At 36.8% G+C, this 21847-nt stretch overlaps 1 protein-coding gene across 1 annotated transcript in view; it reads right to left on the bottom strand.

The window, feature by feature from the left end:
- SULF2 (sulfatase 2) overlaps window positions 1-21847 on the bottom strand; it is a 69302-nt gene that overhangs the window by 25560 nt on the left and 21895 nt on the right. Inside the window, 8 exon segments of the mRNA XM_032198119.1 lie at window positions 1953-2082; window positions 2797-2853; window positions 3786-3796; window positions 3798-3915; window positions 7766-7941; window positions 9770-9920; window positions 14286-14455; window positions 17886-18037. Coding sequence (XP_032054010.1) covers window positions 1953-2082; window positions 2797-2853; window positions 3786-3796; window positions 3798-3915; window positions 7766-7941; window positions 9770-9920; window positions 14286-14455; window positions 17886-18037 — 965 coding nt within the window.

Genomic DNA, 21847 nt, shown 5'->3' with positions numbered 1-21847 from the left:
ATCTGGATATCATAAATTCAACTGACAGCAGTATGTTATTCATTTGCGCTCTTTCTACTTACTATGCAGAGCTGTGAATAGCAACAGCAAACAGACAACAACCATTTGTCATTTGGGAAGTTAGTCTTGCTTCACTCTGAAAAGACTTTTGGGGGCACCCAAGTTTAGGGACAGTTTACCCTCAAATAAGTACATTCATCTCCCACTATTCCTGCTGTCTAGACAGAGTACTAGGACATATTCTCTAGAGCAGGGGTTAGATGGATTGAGACTCCCTTGAGAGCCCTTCCCAGACTCTAATTGACTTGATTGTTAGGCAATTTTTCCTGATGTCCAACTTGAATTTATTTTTTGCTCAATTTCATCCTATCACTTCCAATTACGTCTGGCTGAACCGCTCAAAACAATAATTCTGCTGTCTCCTGACTATAAGGATGCAGCACACACATCTCTTATTAGCACACCTTCACTTTGGAATTTATTGGCAATTCTGACTACAGAGTTGACATTTTATCCCCACTTCTTACAGACGCCAAAGATATTTTATTATCCACGGAAGAAAACAAGGCTGTGAATATACGTAGACAATACAGGGCCTTCCCTCTTTCTTCCGTAACTAAGACATGGTAATTAGTGTAAGAAAGCCTGAATGTAGCTAAGCTATCTTATGCAAAGAGACAGCTTCAGTGACAACATGGACTTGGAAAGTCTCTCTTCACCTCTGTTCTTACAATAATGTTCAAAATAATTGGGGACATGAAGACAAAAGGAAGTTGAAACATTCCTCAAAGAGACAATACTGATGGAAAAAGAAAAGCTGGATTTCCCCCAAACAACGTAATAGATGATCTTCTAGCAGAAATGAAAACTCTTCCCTCAGTTTCTCGAAGAATATTGAACTTTCAAAAAAAAATTGCTTGCTCTCACCCTTCTAAAATATCAGCTCAAGATACCTGGTGACAAACTACAGCACAGAAGTACTTTTTTAAGTTCAGGACTTCTAGCAAGAAGAGGGAAACTACAATCTCTTTGTGTGCTGAATCTGACAAAGAAGCCACAGGAGGAAAACAGCATCTGGAAAATGCTTGTGCATATACATTGAATCCAAGCACCTAAAGAGCGGTGGACTCACTTCACAGATGCACTGAACTACATGATCTGTGGAACCAGAAGAAGGAAGCTGGCCCTCCAACAGTAGAAACTGAACTACTGGAGCCTGAATGGCTCATTACTGACAATAGTCTTGGTGAGACATTCAGCTCATTTCTACAGGAACATAAATATTTCCCAGACTGACTTACTATGACAGTTTTCCTGTGTTTCCAGAGGATGGTAATTACCCCAAGAGGGGAAATATCTGCACAGAAGTGGAGTCACTGGACACAGCTTTGCTATGCCTTTGCATTGCTCTGGTAATGTTGCAAAACCTTCTCCTAGGCCAAGATCATGCACTGATACTACAATTCTTTATTTCCTGAATTTCTTTAATGCTTGTTTGCTTTCACAGTATATTTTTGTTAACAGGAGGATATACTGAATTCACAAGACACTAATTTCTGTTATTACACATAATTCCAAATAATAAAATGAATTAAATTAAAAATTCAAAGAAAAGTGAGCTATATGCATGTGGAAGAGGCCAATTTGTTAGGTTCATTGTTGCTTTTAATCACTGAAGAATCCCACAACGCATTCAATTTAGGGAATATAATATTAAAACAACCTAGGGCAGTTCTCTTAACAGTAGGCAGGAATCAATGCAGAGACATTTGAATCAGCAATTTCCTGACTGACAGTCAATCTCATAAATGCTGTAATATGGTTTTGAGCAGAGGCCACAAAATGAACCATTTGATTTATAAGCTGGCACTGACAACAAGGAGAATGACAATGTCATAGTTAAGGTGTTAAGCTTAGCTCATCTACAACTCCTTCCTTTCAGTCTGCCCTACCTGACCAAGCTGTTCACAAGCTGTTTGATACTCAGCTCTCTGACAGAGGTCTTTCACACGCTGGTATTTGGGCAGAAAGTTTTCTTCCTGGGCATCTACCTTCTCATTCTCTCTCTTATGCAGTAGTTTACTGGAGTGGAAAAAACAAAACAAAACAAACAAAAAGAAAAACCACGCATTTATTTTTGCATAGATTCTATGATAAACATACTGTATGCTGATAAGGCATAGAGATGTATGCTATCTGCTAGGATTCCAGCATTGCTGGTGGTGAGATCTTAATAGCCCAGTAGAAACTAGCCCTTCTCATCATCTCTGATAATACAGAAGTTATTCATATCATGCTCAGGGAGCATACAAAACCAGGGCAATGTATTGCACATCTGATTGGCAGGCAATAACAACAGCGTTCATTAAGAGACCACATCCTCACTACACAGGGCTGCACTTTGCCAAACCTTCATGCCCAGCATTAGGTATGAAGGCAGAGAGGCACAGAAGGAATGGCCAGCAGATGATCACGCAGAGAGGAAAGGTTATTCTTACTCTCATGATATAAGTAGGAGGGTGGGGGTAGCACTTAAAAGGAAATGGGATGCCTTCCATCTCCCAATGCAAGTAAAACTCCCCTTCCCCCACCCCAACAGCACATTTAGGTAGGCTGTAGGCAGAGGCCATACGTTCCCTCCTATCACACAATCACTGCCATTAGGCATACTGCAGCCGTGTCCCTGCTGGCACAGCTAAATGGCTTTAGGTCTGTGGTAGAGTGCTGCTTTGGCTCTAGCTATTCAGTATCCTTCTGTTTAAAAAGACTGAGCTTTGTGATTAACGCTTTCCTTACCCTCTCTCCACTAGGAATGAGTCTCTCCACACTTTCATCTTTTTCTTTAAATGGAACCTGGGAGGAGATGAGGAGAGAAAGAAACAATTTCCAAAAAAAACAGTCATCAAATAATGCCCTGGTTTCCTCTCCTACTCCTAATTCAGATGAGAACCATGACAATAACCTCTCAAGGGGACATCCAGCTTTATGAAGCAGGCACATAAGCCTCTCCAGTGCAAATCATGAACAAACATAGGACAGATTTGTTCTCACAGGGACAAAATCAACAACAGATTCACATAGTACAACTATTTCAACATAAGCACTTTTAAAGCACAGAGGATTAACTGAATTGTCCTTGATCACGAAGGATCACAAATTAAATCAGGATTTCCTGAATCCAGTTTGTACTCTTAACCTCCACACCACCCCCAAACTATCCTATTCTAAAGCTGCTGCTCCTTCCCCCCTCTCTCTATACAACTACTTATAAAGCAAATCTCCTTTTTCCCTTTTTCTTTTATACTAGCTGCTGATTTTCTCTAGCAAGCATCCAGTCTAATTCTCTTCCCCATCTTTTTCCAATGAAAGTATTGATGATAAATAATAACTTTGGCAATTCTGAATGCTAGTATCTTTATATTATAGCCTGATACACAACCAACCCTTTCAACTCAATTATTCTACAATTTATTCAATATGAAATGCTTTGCTACAAATGATGCCAGAGACATTTAAAATCTGTAACTCAGATAGCTAAAGACCCTCATCATGTGTGGCCCACCCACCACTACACATGCTACTTTTAGTATATCCAGATGCCATACATGCCAAATACCTAATATATGAACCTTACAAAATGAAAAGAGTCATCCACATATTGTCCAATATGTCTTTAGATTTTCAGATTATAGTTTTATTAATTTTAAGTTTGCTGCACACTGATGAATACTTAATCCAATTTCCTTTGCAAGCATGCTTTTTTCATGACTATTTCCTTTTCTTACCTATTCACTGGTCCTCTCAGAATCCAGAAGTTTTAGAATGGATTTACCATCCATATCAGACGGAATATCCAATCCAGCAATATCTAGAATTGTAGGTGCGAGATCGATGTTCAACACAATGTGAGGATTCCTGGAAAAACATATGTAAGAACCTGGTTTAAAGGATCTGCAATGACACCAAGCAACTAAAGCAACTACAGCTCATCCACAGAGAACACAGATCTGAAAAATCTTATTTTGTGACACAAGCAAAGAAAAGACGACACAAATCCAGTACCATGAAGTTCTGTGAAAGGATTAGAATGTTAAATATAGGTAAGTTGCATAATCTCAAGAGGAACTAATATAAAGATATAAAACTTTACTACAAAGCATTTTTGAGAATGCAAAGTAGTTCACAAAGCAAAAAAAATAGTTAATCATTGCAAAAGAGGTTAAAAACTCTTTGAAACGTAAGAAAGCATTGGAAAAACTCCTTTGGTGTCTCACAGCAAAGTGTCTGCCAAATATGTTGATGACTTGATTAAAAAGGTAAATTTGGCAGGCAGCATATGCATTATCTATATCAAAAAATAACATAGAAATAAGTACTGTATCTCATATCACATAAAGCATGTTCTGATCAGAACATGAGGAGAAACATATTTCAAGATACTACTGCAGAGAACTGAAAGAACTGGAAGCTGCTGTTAACGTAGAATGGGAGACAGAGAAATGGGAAAGAAAAAGCAAAGAGGAAACACTTATAGAGCAAAATAAAATAATAATTTAAAAAAATCTTTAAATTAAATAATATCAGTCTTCCCAAATTCACAACTATCCGTTCTGCAACCACTTCAAAACAGTTCTGATTGTCAAAGTTCAGAGTGTTTGCCATGCCCTGTTTCTTTAAGCAGTGGCATGTGCTTCTCAGCTATCACAGTTAACAGGGCAACATTTGAACATAAACTGGCTTAAAATTCAATTCAAACATTGGCATCAGCTCTGAAGAAGTACAGACAGTTCCCACCCCCAAATGCCTTGAACTGCCATGGCTGAATATGAGTGGGCTCATGGCTCAGAGCATCTCGTTGCACAATCCAGCATTCAGTGGCTGGAAGAATGCCCCACTTTCTGCCAGGTGACTTCTTTTATTCTGGGTCTAGCTGAGAAGTGCTCTAAGTTTATGTTGCTTCCGTAAAGCTTATTTCAAATACATCTATTGAGGTGATGTCTTATTATTCACAACATTACATATATATATATATATATATATATATATATATATATATATATATATATATTTATACACACACATATATAGTTTATTAGCTGTGTGTTATTTTTTAAAAAACAAATATAAAGGCAGTCAGTCAATTTAAAAAAAACTGGGGAAAAAAGTGAGCATACTGCTACAGAGACGATCTTCTACAGCACTGAACATAAAGAACACCATGCCACGATTGTGCAGGCACAAAAGAAGGATTGGGACCAGATGGGCTGCTATAACGTGTGTGTCAATGCAGAATTTTAACTCAAAATCCAGGACAGAAAAAAGCTGCTAAATTCACACTAGTTAATGAGACACCATTTAAAAATTACTACATTTTTGAGCAAGCAAGCAAACAGGCACTGACAAGAGCACGGATGATGAATTAAATTGATGTACCTAATTTGATTTTAATTACTAATAATTGGTGGTGTAGCATATTTGGTAATAGAAATGAGAGCTTAGTAATGACTTGCTACAGTGACTGCTATTAAATCTTCGTTGGTATCAAAAGGGAGTCATGGCAATTACTCTGCAGGGAAAACATAAGGTCCACAGAAAACATGGATGATTGAGGTTTTAACATTTAAAGAAAATCAGTCTGAAAGGAAGGATCAATTTATTAGCTGATATATTCCCTTCAAGCTATTTTAATCCTGTTCTTTCCTAATCACTGAACTGCGATGGGGCTCTGTTCTGCCAGCCTGTTAGGCTGACTCCTCAGATTCTAACAGAACTATGCATCTATATTTTATCTTTAGAGACCCCTCAAAAAAAACAAAAATGAGTTCAATAGGAAGATTTCAAAGGTTTTATGAATGTCTAGGTGTGAAGATCCTTGAACCAGTGAAGATTGAAGCCGGCTGGCCTCTAGCATGGCACATTGCAGAAAAGCTAGCTTACCCCACTTTGGCCATATTAGCTTTGCCTCTCTATGGAGACCAAAACAGCAGCTCATGGGAAGTAAAGCGAGTCCGTAGGATGCTATCCAGCTCACTGGAAAGTCTCTGCTGCTGCAGACAAACTTCTTTCAGTGCTGGATTAATATTTTAATTCCACCTAAGGAATTCCTCCCCTGCACTCCAGTCCATTGTGTAGGCAGTCCTGACACCATGTAAACCAAAAGGCAAGCTTTGACAGTGAAATACTTCTTATCCTTTATCACTTTTAACTTTACAGGAAGTGATCCAAGTATACCTAGGATTTCAATAGACTCACTGCACCTACATTTCATCTCCATATTATAGAATTTTAGCAACATTTTTGAGCAGAGTATTGGATCTTCTGCTTAGCACAGGTGTCAGTCACAGTCCTCTGGTGTACTCATTGGCTCCCCAGATGTTTCCTCTTTCAGAATACTCCTGCTCCCCTGCCACGTCTTTTCTTTTCCTGATCTACTTCATTCTAAATTCTATTTGCACTCCTCCTCTCAAACTCTTGGCTTCACTTTCTCCCTTATGTCACCTCCCATTAGATCAGCCTGCTATTTCCCTACATAATACACTCCCTATTCTTATCCCAGTGAGTGTTATTCACTCCTATCCTTCTGATAGGAAGTTGTGTGCTTCAAAGTTTAGAGCTAACTTCGGGGGGGATGGGAGGGAGAAGTGGGGCAGGTGGATTTCAGTACCTTACAACTTCAACTGAAATCATTAGTTGAATGCACAGTGCTGGAAATTAAATCATGCCTAAAATTCAGTTTAACTACTATCAGAACTGTTATTCTCCATTGTTTATTTCACATGCATAACTGCTGTAAATAAATTGCACGAACTGCAGTATCTACAGGATGTAACATTTTGTGCCTACTGATAATATGAATCAGTGAATTTAACCAACAAATTGATTTTTAATTTTTTTTTGCCACTGTATTACATGCTAGATCTGTTCCTCTGCAGTAATGAAAAATATGGCATGTAGAAGATTGTGTGCTTGTTAATTATGCTAAAACATGCACATTGATATAAATAAAAGGCAGTAAATTATGGCACTCTGTCCAAAATCATTACTTAAGTGCAAATATTTGCTATTGAAATAATTGCTTAGAAAGTGTATTTACATAATTTCTTAGCTGATCAAAGCTACCATTTTAATTAACAGCAATATTCTGCATGCTCGCATGCATCTGACAAACAACCCTAACCATGTAATCTCAAAGGATGAAACCACAGAAGATCTGTGGATGATAATTGTGGATAAGCTATTATGTGCATTCTTCTTCCTAAGTTGAAACAAGTGGCTTCCCTAAGTGTTTTAATTAATGCCCAACAATAATTACCACTGTAGCAAGTGAACATTGTATCATACATTTTTTACCTTGAAAATACCATAGATACATGCATTATTTGCATCCCTCAATATGAAACAGTAAATGTTCCTAGAATGGACCTATTTATTTTCCCAGTGGCTTTTTCAGCTACATCCACAAAGGATGTTGTAGCAGGTGGGGGTTGGTCTCATCTCCCAAACAACAAGTGATAGGACAAGAGGAAATGGCCTCAAGTTGTACCAGGGGAGGTTTAGGTTTGATACTAGGAGATATTTCTTCACTGAAGGGGTTGTGAAGCACTGGAACAGGCTACCGAGGGAAGTGGCTGAGTCACCATCCCTGGAGGCATTTAAAGGACAGATGCCTCCAGTTGGATGCCAGGTCAATATGACCAGAGATGTGAACATCAAGGATTTTTCTGGTTAAGACATGCACATAGAGACATACAAGCAAAGAACTTACAAGGACCCAGCTTCCACATTTGGCCCTCGGACATAGAAAGGAACTCTGATATCAAACTCATATGGCATGGACTTTCCTTTCACCAGCCCAAACTGGCCAATATGATAGCCATGGTCTGCTGTGTATATTATATAGGTATTGTCCAGTTCACCTGTTTCAACCAATGCATTGTAAATCTGAAAAAAAAGCAAAATAAAACATGATGTTTGTTTCATTGAATAGTATTGTATACAGAATATTGGATACAATTTTCTGACTATGTGTAATCTACAAATAAATAGCAACAGTTCAGGATGCCACTGATTCATTGTAATGATCTATTCCAAATAATCTATAATCACAAAAATGTTACTAACTAAATATTGAGGCTATGTATTACAGGGCAAATCCCTGTTTTCTGTTTTTAGGTAAATGCATTCACATCCCATATTTTCAAAAGTGTTTGTGTTCAGCATTTTGCATGAGAACTGTCAAAATATGTATTTGATACTATCTGGTAACAGAGATGAGAGCTTCAAGGTGATGAGCATTTTAAGTTCTCTCTTCACCTTTATCTTTTCCCACCAGCAAATAATTTTAATAAAATGACAGCATTTTGCATCTCACACTTATTTAAGCAACATTTAAACGATCTTGCCTTCAGACAAATGAGTCTCCATTATGCAGATATCTGTAAAATGTCTTCCAGATGAACACCATTCAGTCCCACTAGCCGGAGAACTAACATAATGAATTAAGTGAAAGCTTTAACTCTATTTGTAGTTTGCTTCTTTGGATTTATACTAGAATCTTTAAGTGAAATGTACCAACCTGAGCACTACAGATCAATATTTTATGTGGTATTTTCACTTGCAAAGATCCAAAGGTGGGGGGGGCACCACCATAGTGATGCCTTACACATTCAGACTAATCAGCATGGAAGAAAAGGAAACTCTTTTTTTTGGCATTTTTTTTATTGTTGCCCTTGTTTTCGCTTAATTTTGAAAGCCTATTAGATACATATAATTCAGTTGAAAAGCTCACACCAACTTGGGCATTACAACTGATTTGTATGCAGTGAAACATATGTTTAATAAATTATCCAAAGTGAAAACATTTCACTACACAGAAAATCAAAATATTGTAGTAAAATAGCTAATCTCCCCAAATGCTGATATCTGATCTGTCTAAGAAGGTTCATTAAGAAAATTACTTGCCTGAATCAGTAATTATAAGAACATTACTAACAAGTTCATGCAATGCCATTCAGATACTTCATCTTTGCCTTACAGGACTCTTATTTGAATCTTCCACCATTTTGATTAAGAATACCAAGAGAATAAGCAGAAAATTACAACACTTTTAAATCTGCCTTCTTATGACTGGAAACAAATCCAACCTTTTTTGCAGTATCTTTTAGCTAATTCAGATATTTCTGTACAAGACTCCCAACTTGCACTAAGAAATTTAATTGTTACAAAATACAGACTTAATTTAAAATAAATAGAAATCTACCTATATATGTATTTACTTTTAATATTTAACATGCTGGGCCTGATTTATAATGGAATTGTTCTGGCTAATCCTGCTGTAGCACCTTTCCCCCCCTCCCCCCCCTCAGAAATCAAGTGTTACAGAACCAAAATAAGACCCACATAAGTTAAGTACATATTTTCACAGGTTGTTGGATGACTTTTCACTACCAGAATATTTAAAAATTAGGACAATTTTTTTCATGTGATCCCTCTCCTCTTCCCCTCAATCAGTAATGACTATATAGCAAAAAAATAGTTCACTTAAAGCACCCAACTCACAGTGCCTGTAGTTAGGAGATGAGGATCCTTATATGTTGACAGAGACAACATCCTCAGCAGTGAAAGGATAACACACTATTTAAAAACTGCAGCAGTCCTCCTCCCCCTCTTATCTCCATATACAGCCCCCTTATCTTCATATACAGCACTGTTTAGAGTTTAATTCAAGAAGTAAGCACTTACTGATTTAAAAAGTGACTAATAATCTTACCATCTCCATAGAGTCATCCACAGACATGAGTGTTTGAAGGCGCTTTCTCTGCAACATGTTAGTGAACTCCATGTGTATAGGTTTCATGGGACCTGTATACCTCATTATCCAGTGCTTGTCTGGGTTTGGAGCATAGTTATAACTAGGAGTGCTAAGAAGTAATGAGAAAAGCAGAATACTTAAGCAGTGTAGAGAAAAAACGTGACGATGTATAACAATTTCTGTTTGATCAACACTATAGGACATGCTCTCTGAAGTACACAAGAAAATATTAGATTTAGTTTGGAGAAGTCTATTCTTTCACATTCCACGTGTAAGATGGCAGGAAAAAGCTCTGAGGGAACTAAAACCTATTAAGAGTGTAAGCATTTTTGCAATGTCTTCAGACTAACAGATACATTTCAAGGCCAAGAGACTAGCCTCGGTGTCTAACTTCACAAATGGGATGTATCATTTGGATAAAGAGCACATAGTACAGGTAGAGTTTCCTTCTACACGTTATTGCTTTGCTTTCATTCTGCCCACATTAGCACAGTAAAGGCTATTTGACAATAACTATAAAACTTGCTGAGAAGGTTCTGCTATGTTGTTTAACAGCTTTTTTTTTTTCCGAATTAAACATGACTGGCTACTTTAATACTTTAGTTTAGGGGGATGCACAGGCACCCTACCTGGTGATATCAAACTGAATGTGAGCTCATGGCAAGCAGAAGTAGATAGATGCATGGCCAGATTTTAAAGACCTGCCAAGAAAAGCAGGGGTGAGGGGAAACAGGACTGTATTTTGTAGATACTTTCAAGCCACCAACTGTATTGTGATCGTAAGAAACTTCCATATTCTGAATTGATGAGTTCAAACTAAAAACAAATAATTAAACTTCCTGCAAAAATCCCAAAAGCTGGATTCAATGTCTTCCTGGAACCTCACAGACCCTCTAAGTACTCATAATGTTGCAACCATTGAAGTTATGAGGAGAAATATTACTCATTGACCATTATTTCACGTGGTTGTCAGTTTCAGAGATTGCTCTTCTGTGCATAATTACCTCACTCTAAGCTAACTGGTTCTAAACAAAAGATTTATTTTGGAATATTTTTATCATGATGTTGACTCCTTGTATCACCAGCTCACTAGGAAGCTGTATTTATAGCTTATATTTACAAGAAATATTATTTTTACCTACCATAAATATTCCTTTTTTTTTTTTAATTCCTTAAGGCTGAGAACCCCTTTTATGAGTTTCTTCCTATCCTAGTTCAAACACACCACACGCAGAGTCTAAAATATTAAAAATTACTTTTCCTATGTGATTTGTTAAGGCTTCCCTTTTCTTTCAAAGTAATAAACTTGGTCTACGCAAAAACTGCAAGCCAAGACGGTAACACAGTAAAACAGGAAAAAATAGCAGATACTCAGCTATTTTCTTCTTCCCAAACACAATTTCCTGATAAATTAATCTCCTACTTGGCAAATATCTACTGTTATTTTTGTGCGTGCAACAGAGCAGCAGGGTAGGTTATTAAGATAAACAATAGTAATATAAACTGAAACTTCTCCTTGAAGTAACTGTATCTAATGTATCTTTGAATATGACAGGTAATCTTAAGTCTTTATATAAATAAGAAATTAATAATCTGACAGTGAAATGTTATATGCAGAAAGCCTTTGTTAGATGCTATCTGCAAAATGTGCGTAGGCAGCAAATGGAGGCTTCTTCATATAGGGAGGAAAGGGCTGGTGTTTATTCTCTGTGTATTGTTAATAGCCTCTTGAATTTCAGAACATTGTTGTGGCTGAAATAATGACATTGCTCCTTTGAAAATGCTGACAGTTATGGAAACTGTTGCTATGTGATGCCCAGAATGAATCAAAAACGCTTGGCAAACTCCTTTTCAGCTTACTTTGTGATTTCCTGGCTGATTTGAAACCTCCCGCTGTTTAATCCAACCAAAGCCTATGATTTTCTTTGATTACTACAAATGTAACCCTCTTATGCTTAACAGATTTGTCTGTCTTATGGGAAAAATACACAAACGTAACATTCCTAGAAGTTGGTTAAGATAATTCCTTCAAATGTACTCAGAAGGTAAGTCCTAGTCTGATTGCATTTGACCTTGGAAAAAATGGGTGGTAAAGTGTACCCTCTACAAAAATAATATTTCTGATGACTGTTAAACTGCCCAGCTGTTGCATTCTCTGCAGCTATTTGTATATATGGTAAAAAAAAAGGAAAACTGGCCATTTAGCCCACAGATTTGCTCTGCTGAATGCTGGTGGATAAGGATAATTTCCAAGGCTGTAGGTACACACAAAAAGGAATTCTGCAGAACAAGGAGGACAGACACTGTAGTATAGGGTAGAATATTCATACCAGCTAGTACATGTAATAATAGAAGCACAACACACTCTGATTGTCAGTCTATGCTAAAATCCATAGCGCTAACTTTTCCTATTAGCAATGCTAGACAACACAGCATGTATGACAACCAGCATAAGCATTACAGTTGCATCTGCACTTTGCTTTGTGGATACAGCTTAAGAATCTACACGCAGACTTTATCAATGCTGCCACAAGTCGAGGTACAAAGACTTGTTACATGGTGTATTGCCTTCTGATTCCAGGGCTGGGCAAAGACTTTGTTCAGGGTATTGCTTCATGGCAATTCATAACAAGTGTTCTACTTGTGTCCTGATCTTTCCCTATCATATCCACAAGATAACAGAACAGTGAGAACTACATACACTGTCACTGACAGACGTATCTGCCACTGAGTGATTCCCTGGGATGTGGGGACAGGAGAAAGAATAGAAACCAGAGGACTAACATGTATATACAGTAAGGGAATGATGCATGTTCTGCATTTTTAAGTTTATTCTTAAAACCAGGCCAGTGAACATCCTTACAGATTACTTTTGTGTAATGACATGAAAAGTATTTGGAATAAGATTGGCAGTTTCTTTGCACAGGAAGTATAAAAAATCCTATTTTATGTTTATATCTAAAAAACCCAAAACCCACAGTTCCTTAATCTACTAAGTTACTTCTTTACTAACAAAATGTATTTCTGCAAAGTGTTATTTCCTGTATAATTATCATCACAAGAAAAAGTACCTGCAATTAAAAATAGTTTTGTGTAACTATTTTATAATGAGGAAGATAAACCTAGTTTGTGTGAAAATAGAAGTTACATCATAAGCAAAAGAAAAATAGATGTAGTTTATATTTTTCATTGTTAGCCTTCCTCAAATCCTTCTACTCTTTTTCAATCAACCACCATAAAACTGCGCCAGAATATTGTTTGATAAGAGATCTTAATCTCTGAGATACAAATGCTTACCAGAACTTCTGCTAAAACCCATGTCAATACTGAGTATAAGCAATAGCAGAAGTTACTCATTTGGCATCTCTGTAACTTTAATTTCAGAGAAAATAAATGAGCATAAGAAGGCAAACAAACATGAAATACTACATTGCTGAGATCTAGGACACAGATTGTCAGCACAGCACAGAACAAAGAAATACAATTCTAAGTTACACAACACCTAGACAACAGAACAAGGGAAGCTTTTTTCCTCTCAGACCCTATTTTAAATGAAGTGAAAAAGCTCAAATGGATTTCATTGGACTTTGGATTTGTCCTGAACAGCTTTGACTACCAATTATTACTTCAATCAGTTACCAGTTCCTTCACAAATCCAAAATAATACAGAATTCCACTTAAAAAATGATGCAAAAGGAAGAAAGTTGCAAGTGTTGAGCATCAATGAAGACATAAGGATAGTAATTAGAAAAATACTTAATAATTTCTATTGTGACAAAGGGGGATTTGGGTGAATCATTTCATTTACCAGCATGAGATGAGATGCCTGTAGTAGAGAATTACAGGGCTGTACCTGCAAACTGTCTCTGTGGTTATAAACAAGAACCATCTTATCATGGTGTTGCACTGGAGCTTATTAAAATATTAACTTGGTAACTAGATGACTTGGGGACCTTAGCTAAACACTATACTGCATCATTTTCAGATATACCAGCCCATTCAGAAATGGACAGTCTAATCTGATGCTGCAGGCCTCTATTTCCTCTCCTTCTATATGGAAAATAGGCATAATACGTAATATATACTACATGATTTTTGCTAATAGTGATGAAATAGCATGTCTGTGTCTATCCACAGGGAGACAGGGTTTCTTCCACCAAAGAGGCTACAACTCAAGAACCAGACTTTGATTCTTCTTCTAAAAATAAAACAGTGCTTCGCTTCCCAAATAGGCTATAACAATGTCCAATGGGTTCAACATGAAATTTTCTATTTATCTGTGAGCTACATTCCTGAGTTCTAGATGCAGTAGCCACCTGTACTAGTGCAAAGAGGTACAAAAAAATCTCCAAACTCTTCCTATGTATTTGTGACAAAGTCATGCCCAGAGTACTATGAAATACTGTTCCCCCAGAGGTACCCAGGATTTTTATACATCTGAACCTGAAAATAACAGAATTTTAGTTTTCCTTACATGTGTTGTGAAGCATTAGGAAAGAGATGTGAATACTGAGGAGCTGAATCTTCAGGGCCATGAGGAGCAGCATGGCTTATAACCATCAGTACAGGCCTGTGAGGATACATCTTCTTCGAGATTCTGAAGAATGTAATACTGTCATTGGTTATCAGATCAGTTAGATAATCCTGCAAGTAGAAGAAAATATAATGAGATACTTTAAAAATAATTTCAAGTTTGGGGTGCGATGGGAACAGGAGGTCTTAGATATCATAGGAAACAGGAAAAAGAAAGCTACTTAGCTCAGAAAGGGAAAAGGAGGGAGTAAATTATAGATGTTAAAACTGCAAAACCTAAAATCAAATAATTGCCTCTTCACTGTTTAGAAATATGAAAGGAAACAGTTTTGTCTCTGAAATGAATGACATTAAAAATCAAATAGTGTATAACTGAATTGTGAAGATCACTATAACAACTACAATGACCAAGTATTAATGAGGAAAAAAAGAAGAAAATTAGAGGTTAATTTATTTTCTTTTGGTGAAATCTTCAAGGTGTGTAGTCCAACCCTATTATCATAAAAGTGCTTTGAAAATTCAAATGGATTGATACGCATTTTTATTCTCCTCCCTCTGAACCAGAAGTCACTAAAACTAGAAGATGCTGGACTGAATGGACCCAAAATTCCATTCTATGTTACAGGCACAACGACAATCTGATAAAGATATACCTCTATCAAATTAATCACTAGTAACTTAAAGGAGTCCCTTTGGAAGATAGGACTTCATTCTGTTTTCCAAGAGAAGTATCATATACATCTGATATATGCTCAAGCTATACAGATTGAAGACAGTATTTGTAATAACAGGCCATGTTCCCCCTCGGGCTGGCTGTATCATGGGAAATGTTGCAAATATAAATACCCGTCAAACATGATTAGGATAAGAAAGACACTTCTTTAAAAAAAAAAATAAAAATATCTTGTCACAGCTCAACATAAAATTGGACATAACGACTGCTTCTGGTCAAGTGAACAAGGTGTGGTACGTACTGCACTGCACCTCCTTTTACGCACTGATTTTTTTCCGTGGTTTGGACACTAGCTGCTCTTTACCACTGCCAGTGTCCATGACCTGAGAAGACAGCTTCTGAGTAATCAGAGAACTTTTTCATTGACTGTATTTACTTTCCCCCACTTTTTTCCTGCGTATCCCAGAACCAGGCTGGCAAAGTCTCCATTTACAGATTTATAACTGGTCCCAATACAAGGCGTATCTGTCATGAAACTACCATGATTTTGACTACTATCGATATGATATTTTCATCTTGAAAGCAGGTGTAATTAGGCGTAAATCCAAAGTTAACTGAAGAAACTCCATTCATAAGCATTTGCAGTGGAAGTGATGATATACGGAAAAAAAAAAAAAAAAAAACACAAAGAAAATCTGACTTCTGAACATAAGTCTCAGTAACTGACCACACTCTCAAAAAAGCACCGACACATATCTAAAATGTGCCTGTTCTTTAAACTGGCTGGTCACTTTCTCAAGTGTGTAACTCATCTTTGACTTAGACATTAAGCGAGAATAGTCTTCAAATTCTATTTTGAAGATGAAGATCTTTACCTGGTCAAAACAAGATTCAAACTTAATTTTGCAAACACAAGTGCTTGCCAGGGCAAAGACCAAACAGAAACATTTCCTTCAAGTGGTTTATTTTTTTAAAGCTCCAGATTGTGGAGACTGTAGAAGACTCCGTGAATGCAAACCAGACTAAAAATTCAACTTAAAAGTTGAAAGAAATTGAAAAAGAAAAAAATAGAGTAGAATACTTCCTGTTAAAGAATCTGAAAGAATTTGCAAAGATTTGATTTTCAGAGGATAAATGCTTAGCAGTGCTTTGGAGGATAGAATCGGTAATTTGTGTGTTTGTTTTTTTTCAGTTTCCACTGGCACATAATTAGCATTAGTTATGTCAAGATGATAGGGCTAAAATACAATCTGATTATACTGTTTGTTACTGGAAAAGTAGGTTTCCAGCAACAAAAATGATAGGAAGAATAGAGGAGCAGTCTTGTATTTCAGCTTGTGTTTGTTCATTTGAACTCCAGCGTTAACATCAACACATACTGTTGCTCTGCACACTATCTGTTTATTATCATAGCTGTGTATTAGGCAAGAATATGAAGATTATAAAAACATTTACATTTCATCAGACTGCTTTCTTTTCTTTTATTAACAAACTCAGTAAGAAAAACGGAACCAACTGAAAACTAAACATTTTCAAGTATTGCATATACAAAATAGAGCTGAGACTCTTGGAACGTAAAGTTCCTTGTTGACTTTTTGTAACAATGGGGAACGCTGCCTTTGAAATCACTTGCCTGACATTGCTCCATGTAAGGTAAATTTCCATTATAATGTTTTCTGGTAGCACAGCTGTAAAGATTAGCTCTCTGATTCTTCATAGATCAGGAGGGAAATAAAAGACAAATAATTCTGTACATTAGTTGTCCCTTACTCCTAGCAACTGGTAATAGAAAAGAAAACCATAGAAACCTGTCAAGTTTTATCTTTCAGCACAAACTACATTTTATTAAAAATGGCAAATGAATAAGGGGAAGAAGGAATCACATAGACATCAACCTTTGCAAGAAAAAAAACTGTAAACACATCACTAATGAAACAAAAGAGGAAGGCAGTATTTGTGCTCAACAGGAGAAGTGAATTCAATTTTTGTTAAGCAAATACACCTTATAAATCCGTATCATTCCTCAGCAAGTCAACTTTTGAAGTTATACACTATTTAAACTATAGCCATTTACTGATTAACTCTTTTATAATTATACTCCAGAAAGCCGATTTCTTTGGAAAACTAACATTTTCATCTGAAATAAACATTCTCCTGTATGCAAACAGGTAACTGTTTGATCTGTAATGAGATTGAGGGGGTGACACGGGATGACATTATATTTCACAATAATTATCAAGTATTTTACTAAGTTTGGGCCACAGTACAACACCCTTGGAAGTGTATTAGGAACATACACACCTTTAAAATACATCAAGATATAAATTTATAATTAAATTCTGCCTTCATTCAGACAGTGAAGTCAGAATTATCATAAGATATACCAAGATATATTTCTCCTCATCTGGCTGTGAAACAAGTTCCTTTAACACAAAAAGATGGGTCTAGCTGGAGGGAACTGGATTCTTATCTCATTTACGCTTGTGCAACTCCACTGAAATCAGTTCTATACCAGGGGAATAGATGACAATCGGATTTAGCACACGATAATTATAGTACAAAGACAAAAAATAGTTGTCATGCAGCATTTAAATCCGTTTTCACATCTGCAGCTCATAACACACTTTAACAGTCTCAGGATGTTTTGTTGTTTCTATTTCTGCTAGCAATGTTTTCAGTAACATGACCTGCGTGGAATGGAAGATAAGAGAAAGTCCAACACGGAGCCTTCTGCATTGTAGCTAATGTAACACAGAGCAGCTTTCAAGTATGAAGAGAATTCTTTAATTAGACTGAAACCATAAATCGTAGCTTTCTTGCAGTCACACTAAAATATTGAAGAAATAGAAATAAATCAGTAAGACCTACCCTGGAGTAGTCAAATCCATGTTTCTCCTTCACTCCATTTCTACAGAGTGTGTAGTTGTAAAATCGAGAATTTTTAAGTAATCCAACCCATTCTTTCCAGCCAGGAGGCACATAGGAACCATTGTATTCGTTAAGGTACTTTCCAAAGAAAGCTAGGGGTAGAGAAAGCAGAAGTGCAGTAAGAAGGTACAACAAACACCTCAAAGATACTGTTTTTAACCATATTCTTTCAGATCTGTCTCGTCTGACTGGAACATTTTCTTCATCCAGACACACATAAGGTAATAGATAAGTTATGATTTTGCTTTTGTTTCTTTATTTCAGAGCTCCATAACACGTATCTTTTGATTTACAACCTGAGTACATGAGATACACTGCACTACAATTACCACATTTTATTTAGGGGCTGATACATTCAGACTTAGATGAACAAAACAGAAAAAGTTTAAAATAGTATCATTTGCCACATTATCTCATCCTACTCTGAATCACCCAATTTAGCTGCATTTTTTACTTTAGTCACACCCACTTATGCCATCTCCACTTCTGGAACAGTCAGAAGCCGTGAGGTCACCAACAGAAGGCTGGCTTAGGAGAAATGAAGACAAATGGGGACCAAAAAGATGATGAGATTTTAAACTTGCTGCATAGAGGTAATGAAACAGCAGAATAAGTGCAGAGTAAGTGCAGAGTAAGCGCAAGGATTCCAACACAGTGTAGATGTTTGAACAATCCTCCCAGAAGAGCTACGTATACGCTAGCCTTGCTGATCTGTAAACTCCAAGTGTACAGATGCTAAATTATTTTCCATAAAATGGTTAAGAAAAACGGAAATTATTAGAATTATATAAGAACACATTTTCCAAAGGATATGATGTATCCACTGACACTTCCACGCTATTCCAGGAAAAAAATAAAAATTAGCAGAACATTTCTTTCAGTATTACTTTAAGTTATATCACCACTATGCAACTGCAGGATAAATTACACCCCATTCCTCCAGCTATTTTTTTTTAAAGCTTAGAGGGGAAATTCTGCTCTTGGGCCTGTGGATTGCAATGCGATTCAGGACCTGAGTTTTTCATGTCAGAACTCACATCTCAATTTCTGAAGGGTCTGGCAATCCAAGTTAACACTATCACAGCAACCAGCACAAAGACCTTTACATTTGTTCCACTTGACATTACAAATATTTTTAATCCAGAAGCACGTAGTGCTGCAGCATCTCATGCTAACAATCCACCAGCAAACATCTGTGCTTCTGTAAGGACAACAGAGTACCTGAGACTCTGATGTTAACCTTAGATTAAAGCTCCTCTCGAAGTTGAGGGGATAGGAGCACACAATTCTCAGCTCCCAGATTTGTCAAGATTTTTTTTTTTTAAGCTTGCAGCCCACAGCATCTGATTCTATGCCTTCTTGTACTTATATACATGCAGGGAGTAATGCTGTGGAAAGCACAGAACTGGTGTTCAGTCACTGTAAAAAGGGCCTTGCGTGAAGTCAAGGATCTGTGTCTATTTGTAGTAGGCTGAATCCGTCTGAAAGATACAGACAATGAGAACGGTGGAAACCATGATATATAACTGTACACGAGAGAGCTCCATATCATACCAGATAATGATTTTCTTTTCTATAAAAACGGGAAACATGACCTAATAATATTATGATATGTAATAATACAATATAATACAATATAATACAATGGAATACAGGGAGTAAGTATGCTGTGCACTGAATGGCCATTAAGACCCAGCAAGAAGTGCCTAGGTGGAATTAAAAAGCATGTTTTGAATCATCTCCGTGAACAAATTTAAATGTATTCAATTAATGTGTGTATTAAATTAAATTATTCATTTAATAATGTATTCAATTAAGGTGTGCCAGAAGAAAGGGAATGTTTGAGAATGTTCAAAGCATTTGAAAGAGATAGGGGTGTTGACAAAATTAGGACCTGTATCACAGGAGATGTGAAGGGCACACGTATTGAGACACAATTAATAAAATCCTTGAATTTCTAAGTATTCTAATCCTAAGTATTTTTGCAAAAGCAGATAAGGTGTTGTGTTATTTTACAGATGAGCCACTTACAGAGGCGTTAACTGAGAAGCATGCTGCAGAGAAGAATTCCCGTTTCACTGTCCTGAACTACCTCTTGATGTCTTCTGTAACCAAGCTAAGTAAACCAGAAGCAACAAACAAAGCAGTAGCTACCCCACTGTAGATAAAAAAAACTACTGCATTACTCAGGGACTGTATTTGTACAGTACATACTTTTGGCTTTATGAATAATTTCTAATTTTTAAAGAATAAAAAGCAACTCATAGGGATTGTGGGGAATTAAACAATGCAGATGAACATTTTTTCTTGTCTTGGTAACAAGGAGTAAAGGATTGAAACACTGGCCACTGTCTGCATCAGCAGGTATGCACAAGGCAGTCCAAAGTTTCTTGTTTGCCAAGCAACATATTATCATCCAAACAGATACATTTAGCATTTTTGCTCACAGAAACCATCATTTCCTAAAATGTATGGCTGAAGAATTCAGCAAAGAGGCATTCTGGAGAGAATTACTTCATTGTTATTCTGCAGCGGCATTAAAGGCAAGTCTGGCGGAAGTTTCCTCTAGCACCTTTCGCATAACCTCCATTGTACATTCCGGATGTCTTCATGGAAGTCAAATGCTTTAAATAATTTTCTCTGCTGTTTCCAATCTTCGATTGCATATCTTTTTCCCCTCCTCCCTCCATCTGAGCCCTTCAACTGCTTGTTATTCAAAAACTGTTAATCACTTCTCCATACTACAAAATATCGAGTTACAAAAAAAGCTCTCCCGATGCTGGTGAAGGATTTTGATTTGGGATTGTAAAGATTCTCTCTAACATTTTTTCCCCTCATCAGATTAGTTCACTGCCAGAGACATCTGCTCAATAGCGTACACCATGCCTTCGGTACATCCAATTGCAAACTGCTCCAAGATTTCATTAACAAACATCCTCAGAGACTGCTGTTTGATATGCTCAGCCATGTTTCTATATCCAGTCTAGGAAAGGATCATTAAAAAACACCCAAGCAAACATTTTTAATAAATGCATCAAGAATGTGATCTCCCTTTGCTTTCAGTACCATATAACACAGTTTCTCCTCAGACCCCATGGAACAGGATACACAAGAATTGAGTCCTTTGTACACTATTACCATTTCCTCAAGGGTTCGTAACCTTTCAAAGTTCATTTCTCAGAGTCTCACCCTTCAATGATAAACACCTGGAAAATTCTTTAGTATACAGTAGATTTTTTTTTTCTTCACAAGAGGTTTTGTTCTGTTTTATAAACTCTTCCTGTAAGGAAGAGAATCACACATGCAAGAATTTGCCCCTTGCTACCAATTAATGCAAAGGTCTGCTCTGAATGAAGCGCCATTGCAGGTATACCAGAGTCACAGCTCATTGCTTAGAAAGTACATCTAACATATTGCCAAATGTAGCACAAAAGCATAATTGAAAGACCAGACATCATGGTCTCAAAAATGCTCCCAAAGGCACCAGTTACCACCATTGGAAATGCTGAGGCTAGTTCTACCATCCACCCTTACCTACCAAACTCTGCAAGTTTATTTAGAAACAAACAAACAAACAACAAAAAGACACCCTGCTACTTCTTTTAATACCTACCTAAAAACACTTAACAAGACTTAAATACCTCTACAAAGGATATTCATAAAACTTCACATTACACTGAAAATTAAGATGTTTGATCTTACTGATGCATCAATAAAACAGTGCGGGGCATCATTTGTCTCTTTTCAGTCCATACAGACTGCCCAATGTTGGCAGTCAGAACAGAACTTTTTTGGCTCCCACACTAGAAAGCGGAATGCAGCACAAGTCAACAGCGATTCTCCAATGCAGAATTACCAGAAGATCAGAATTAGACACAGAATTTCAGCCTTTCATTCAGTTT

Source organism: Aythya fuligula, chromosome 16 (genome assembly GCF_009819795.1).
Source record: "Aythya fuligula isolate bAytFul2 chromosome 16, bAytFul2.pri, whole genome shotgun sequence".
In the NCBI taxonomy this organism is placed as follows: domain Eukaryota; kingdom Metazoa; phylum Chordata; class Aves; order Anseriformes; family Anatidae; genus Aythya; species Aythya fuligula.
This window is presented reverse-complemented; position numbering and strand designations above follow the sequence as displayed.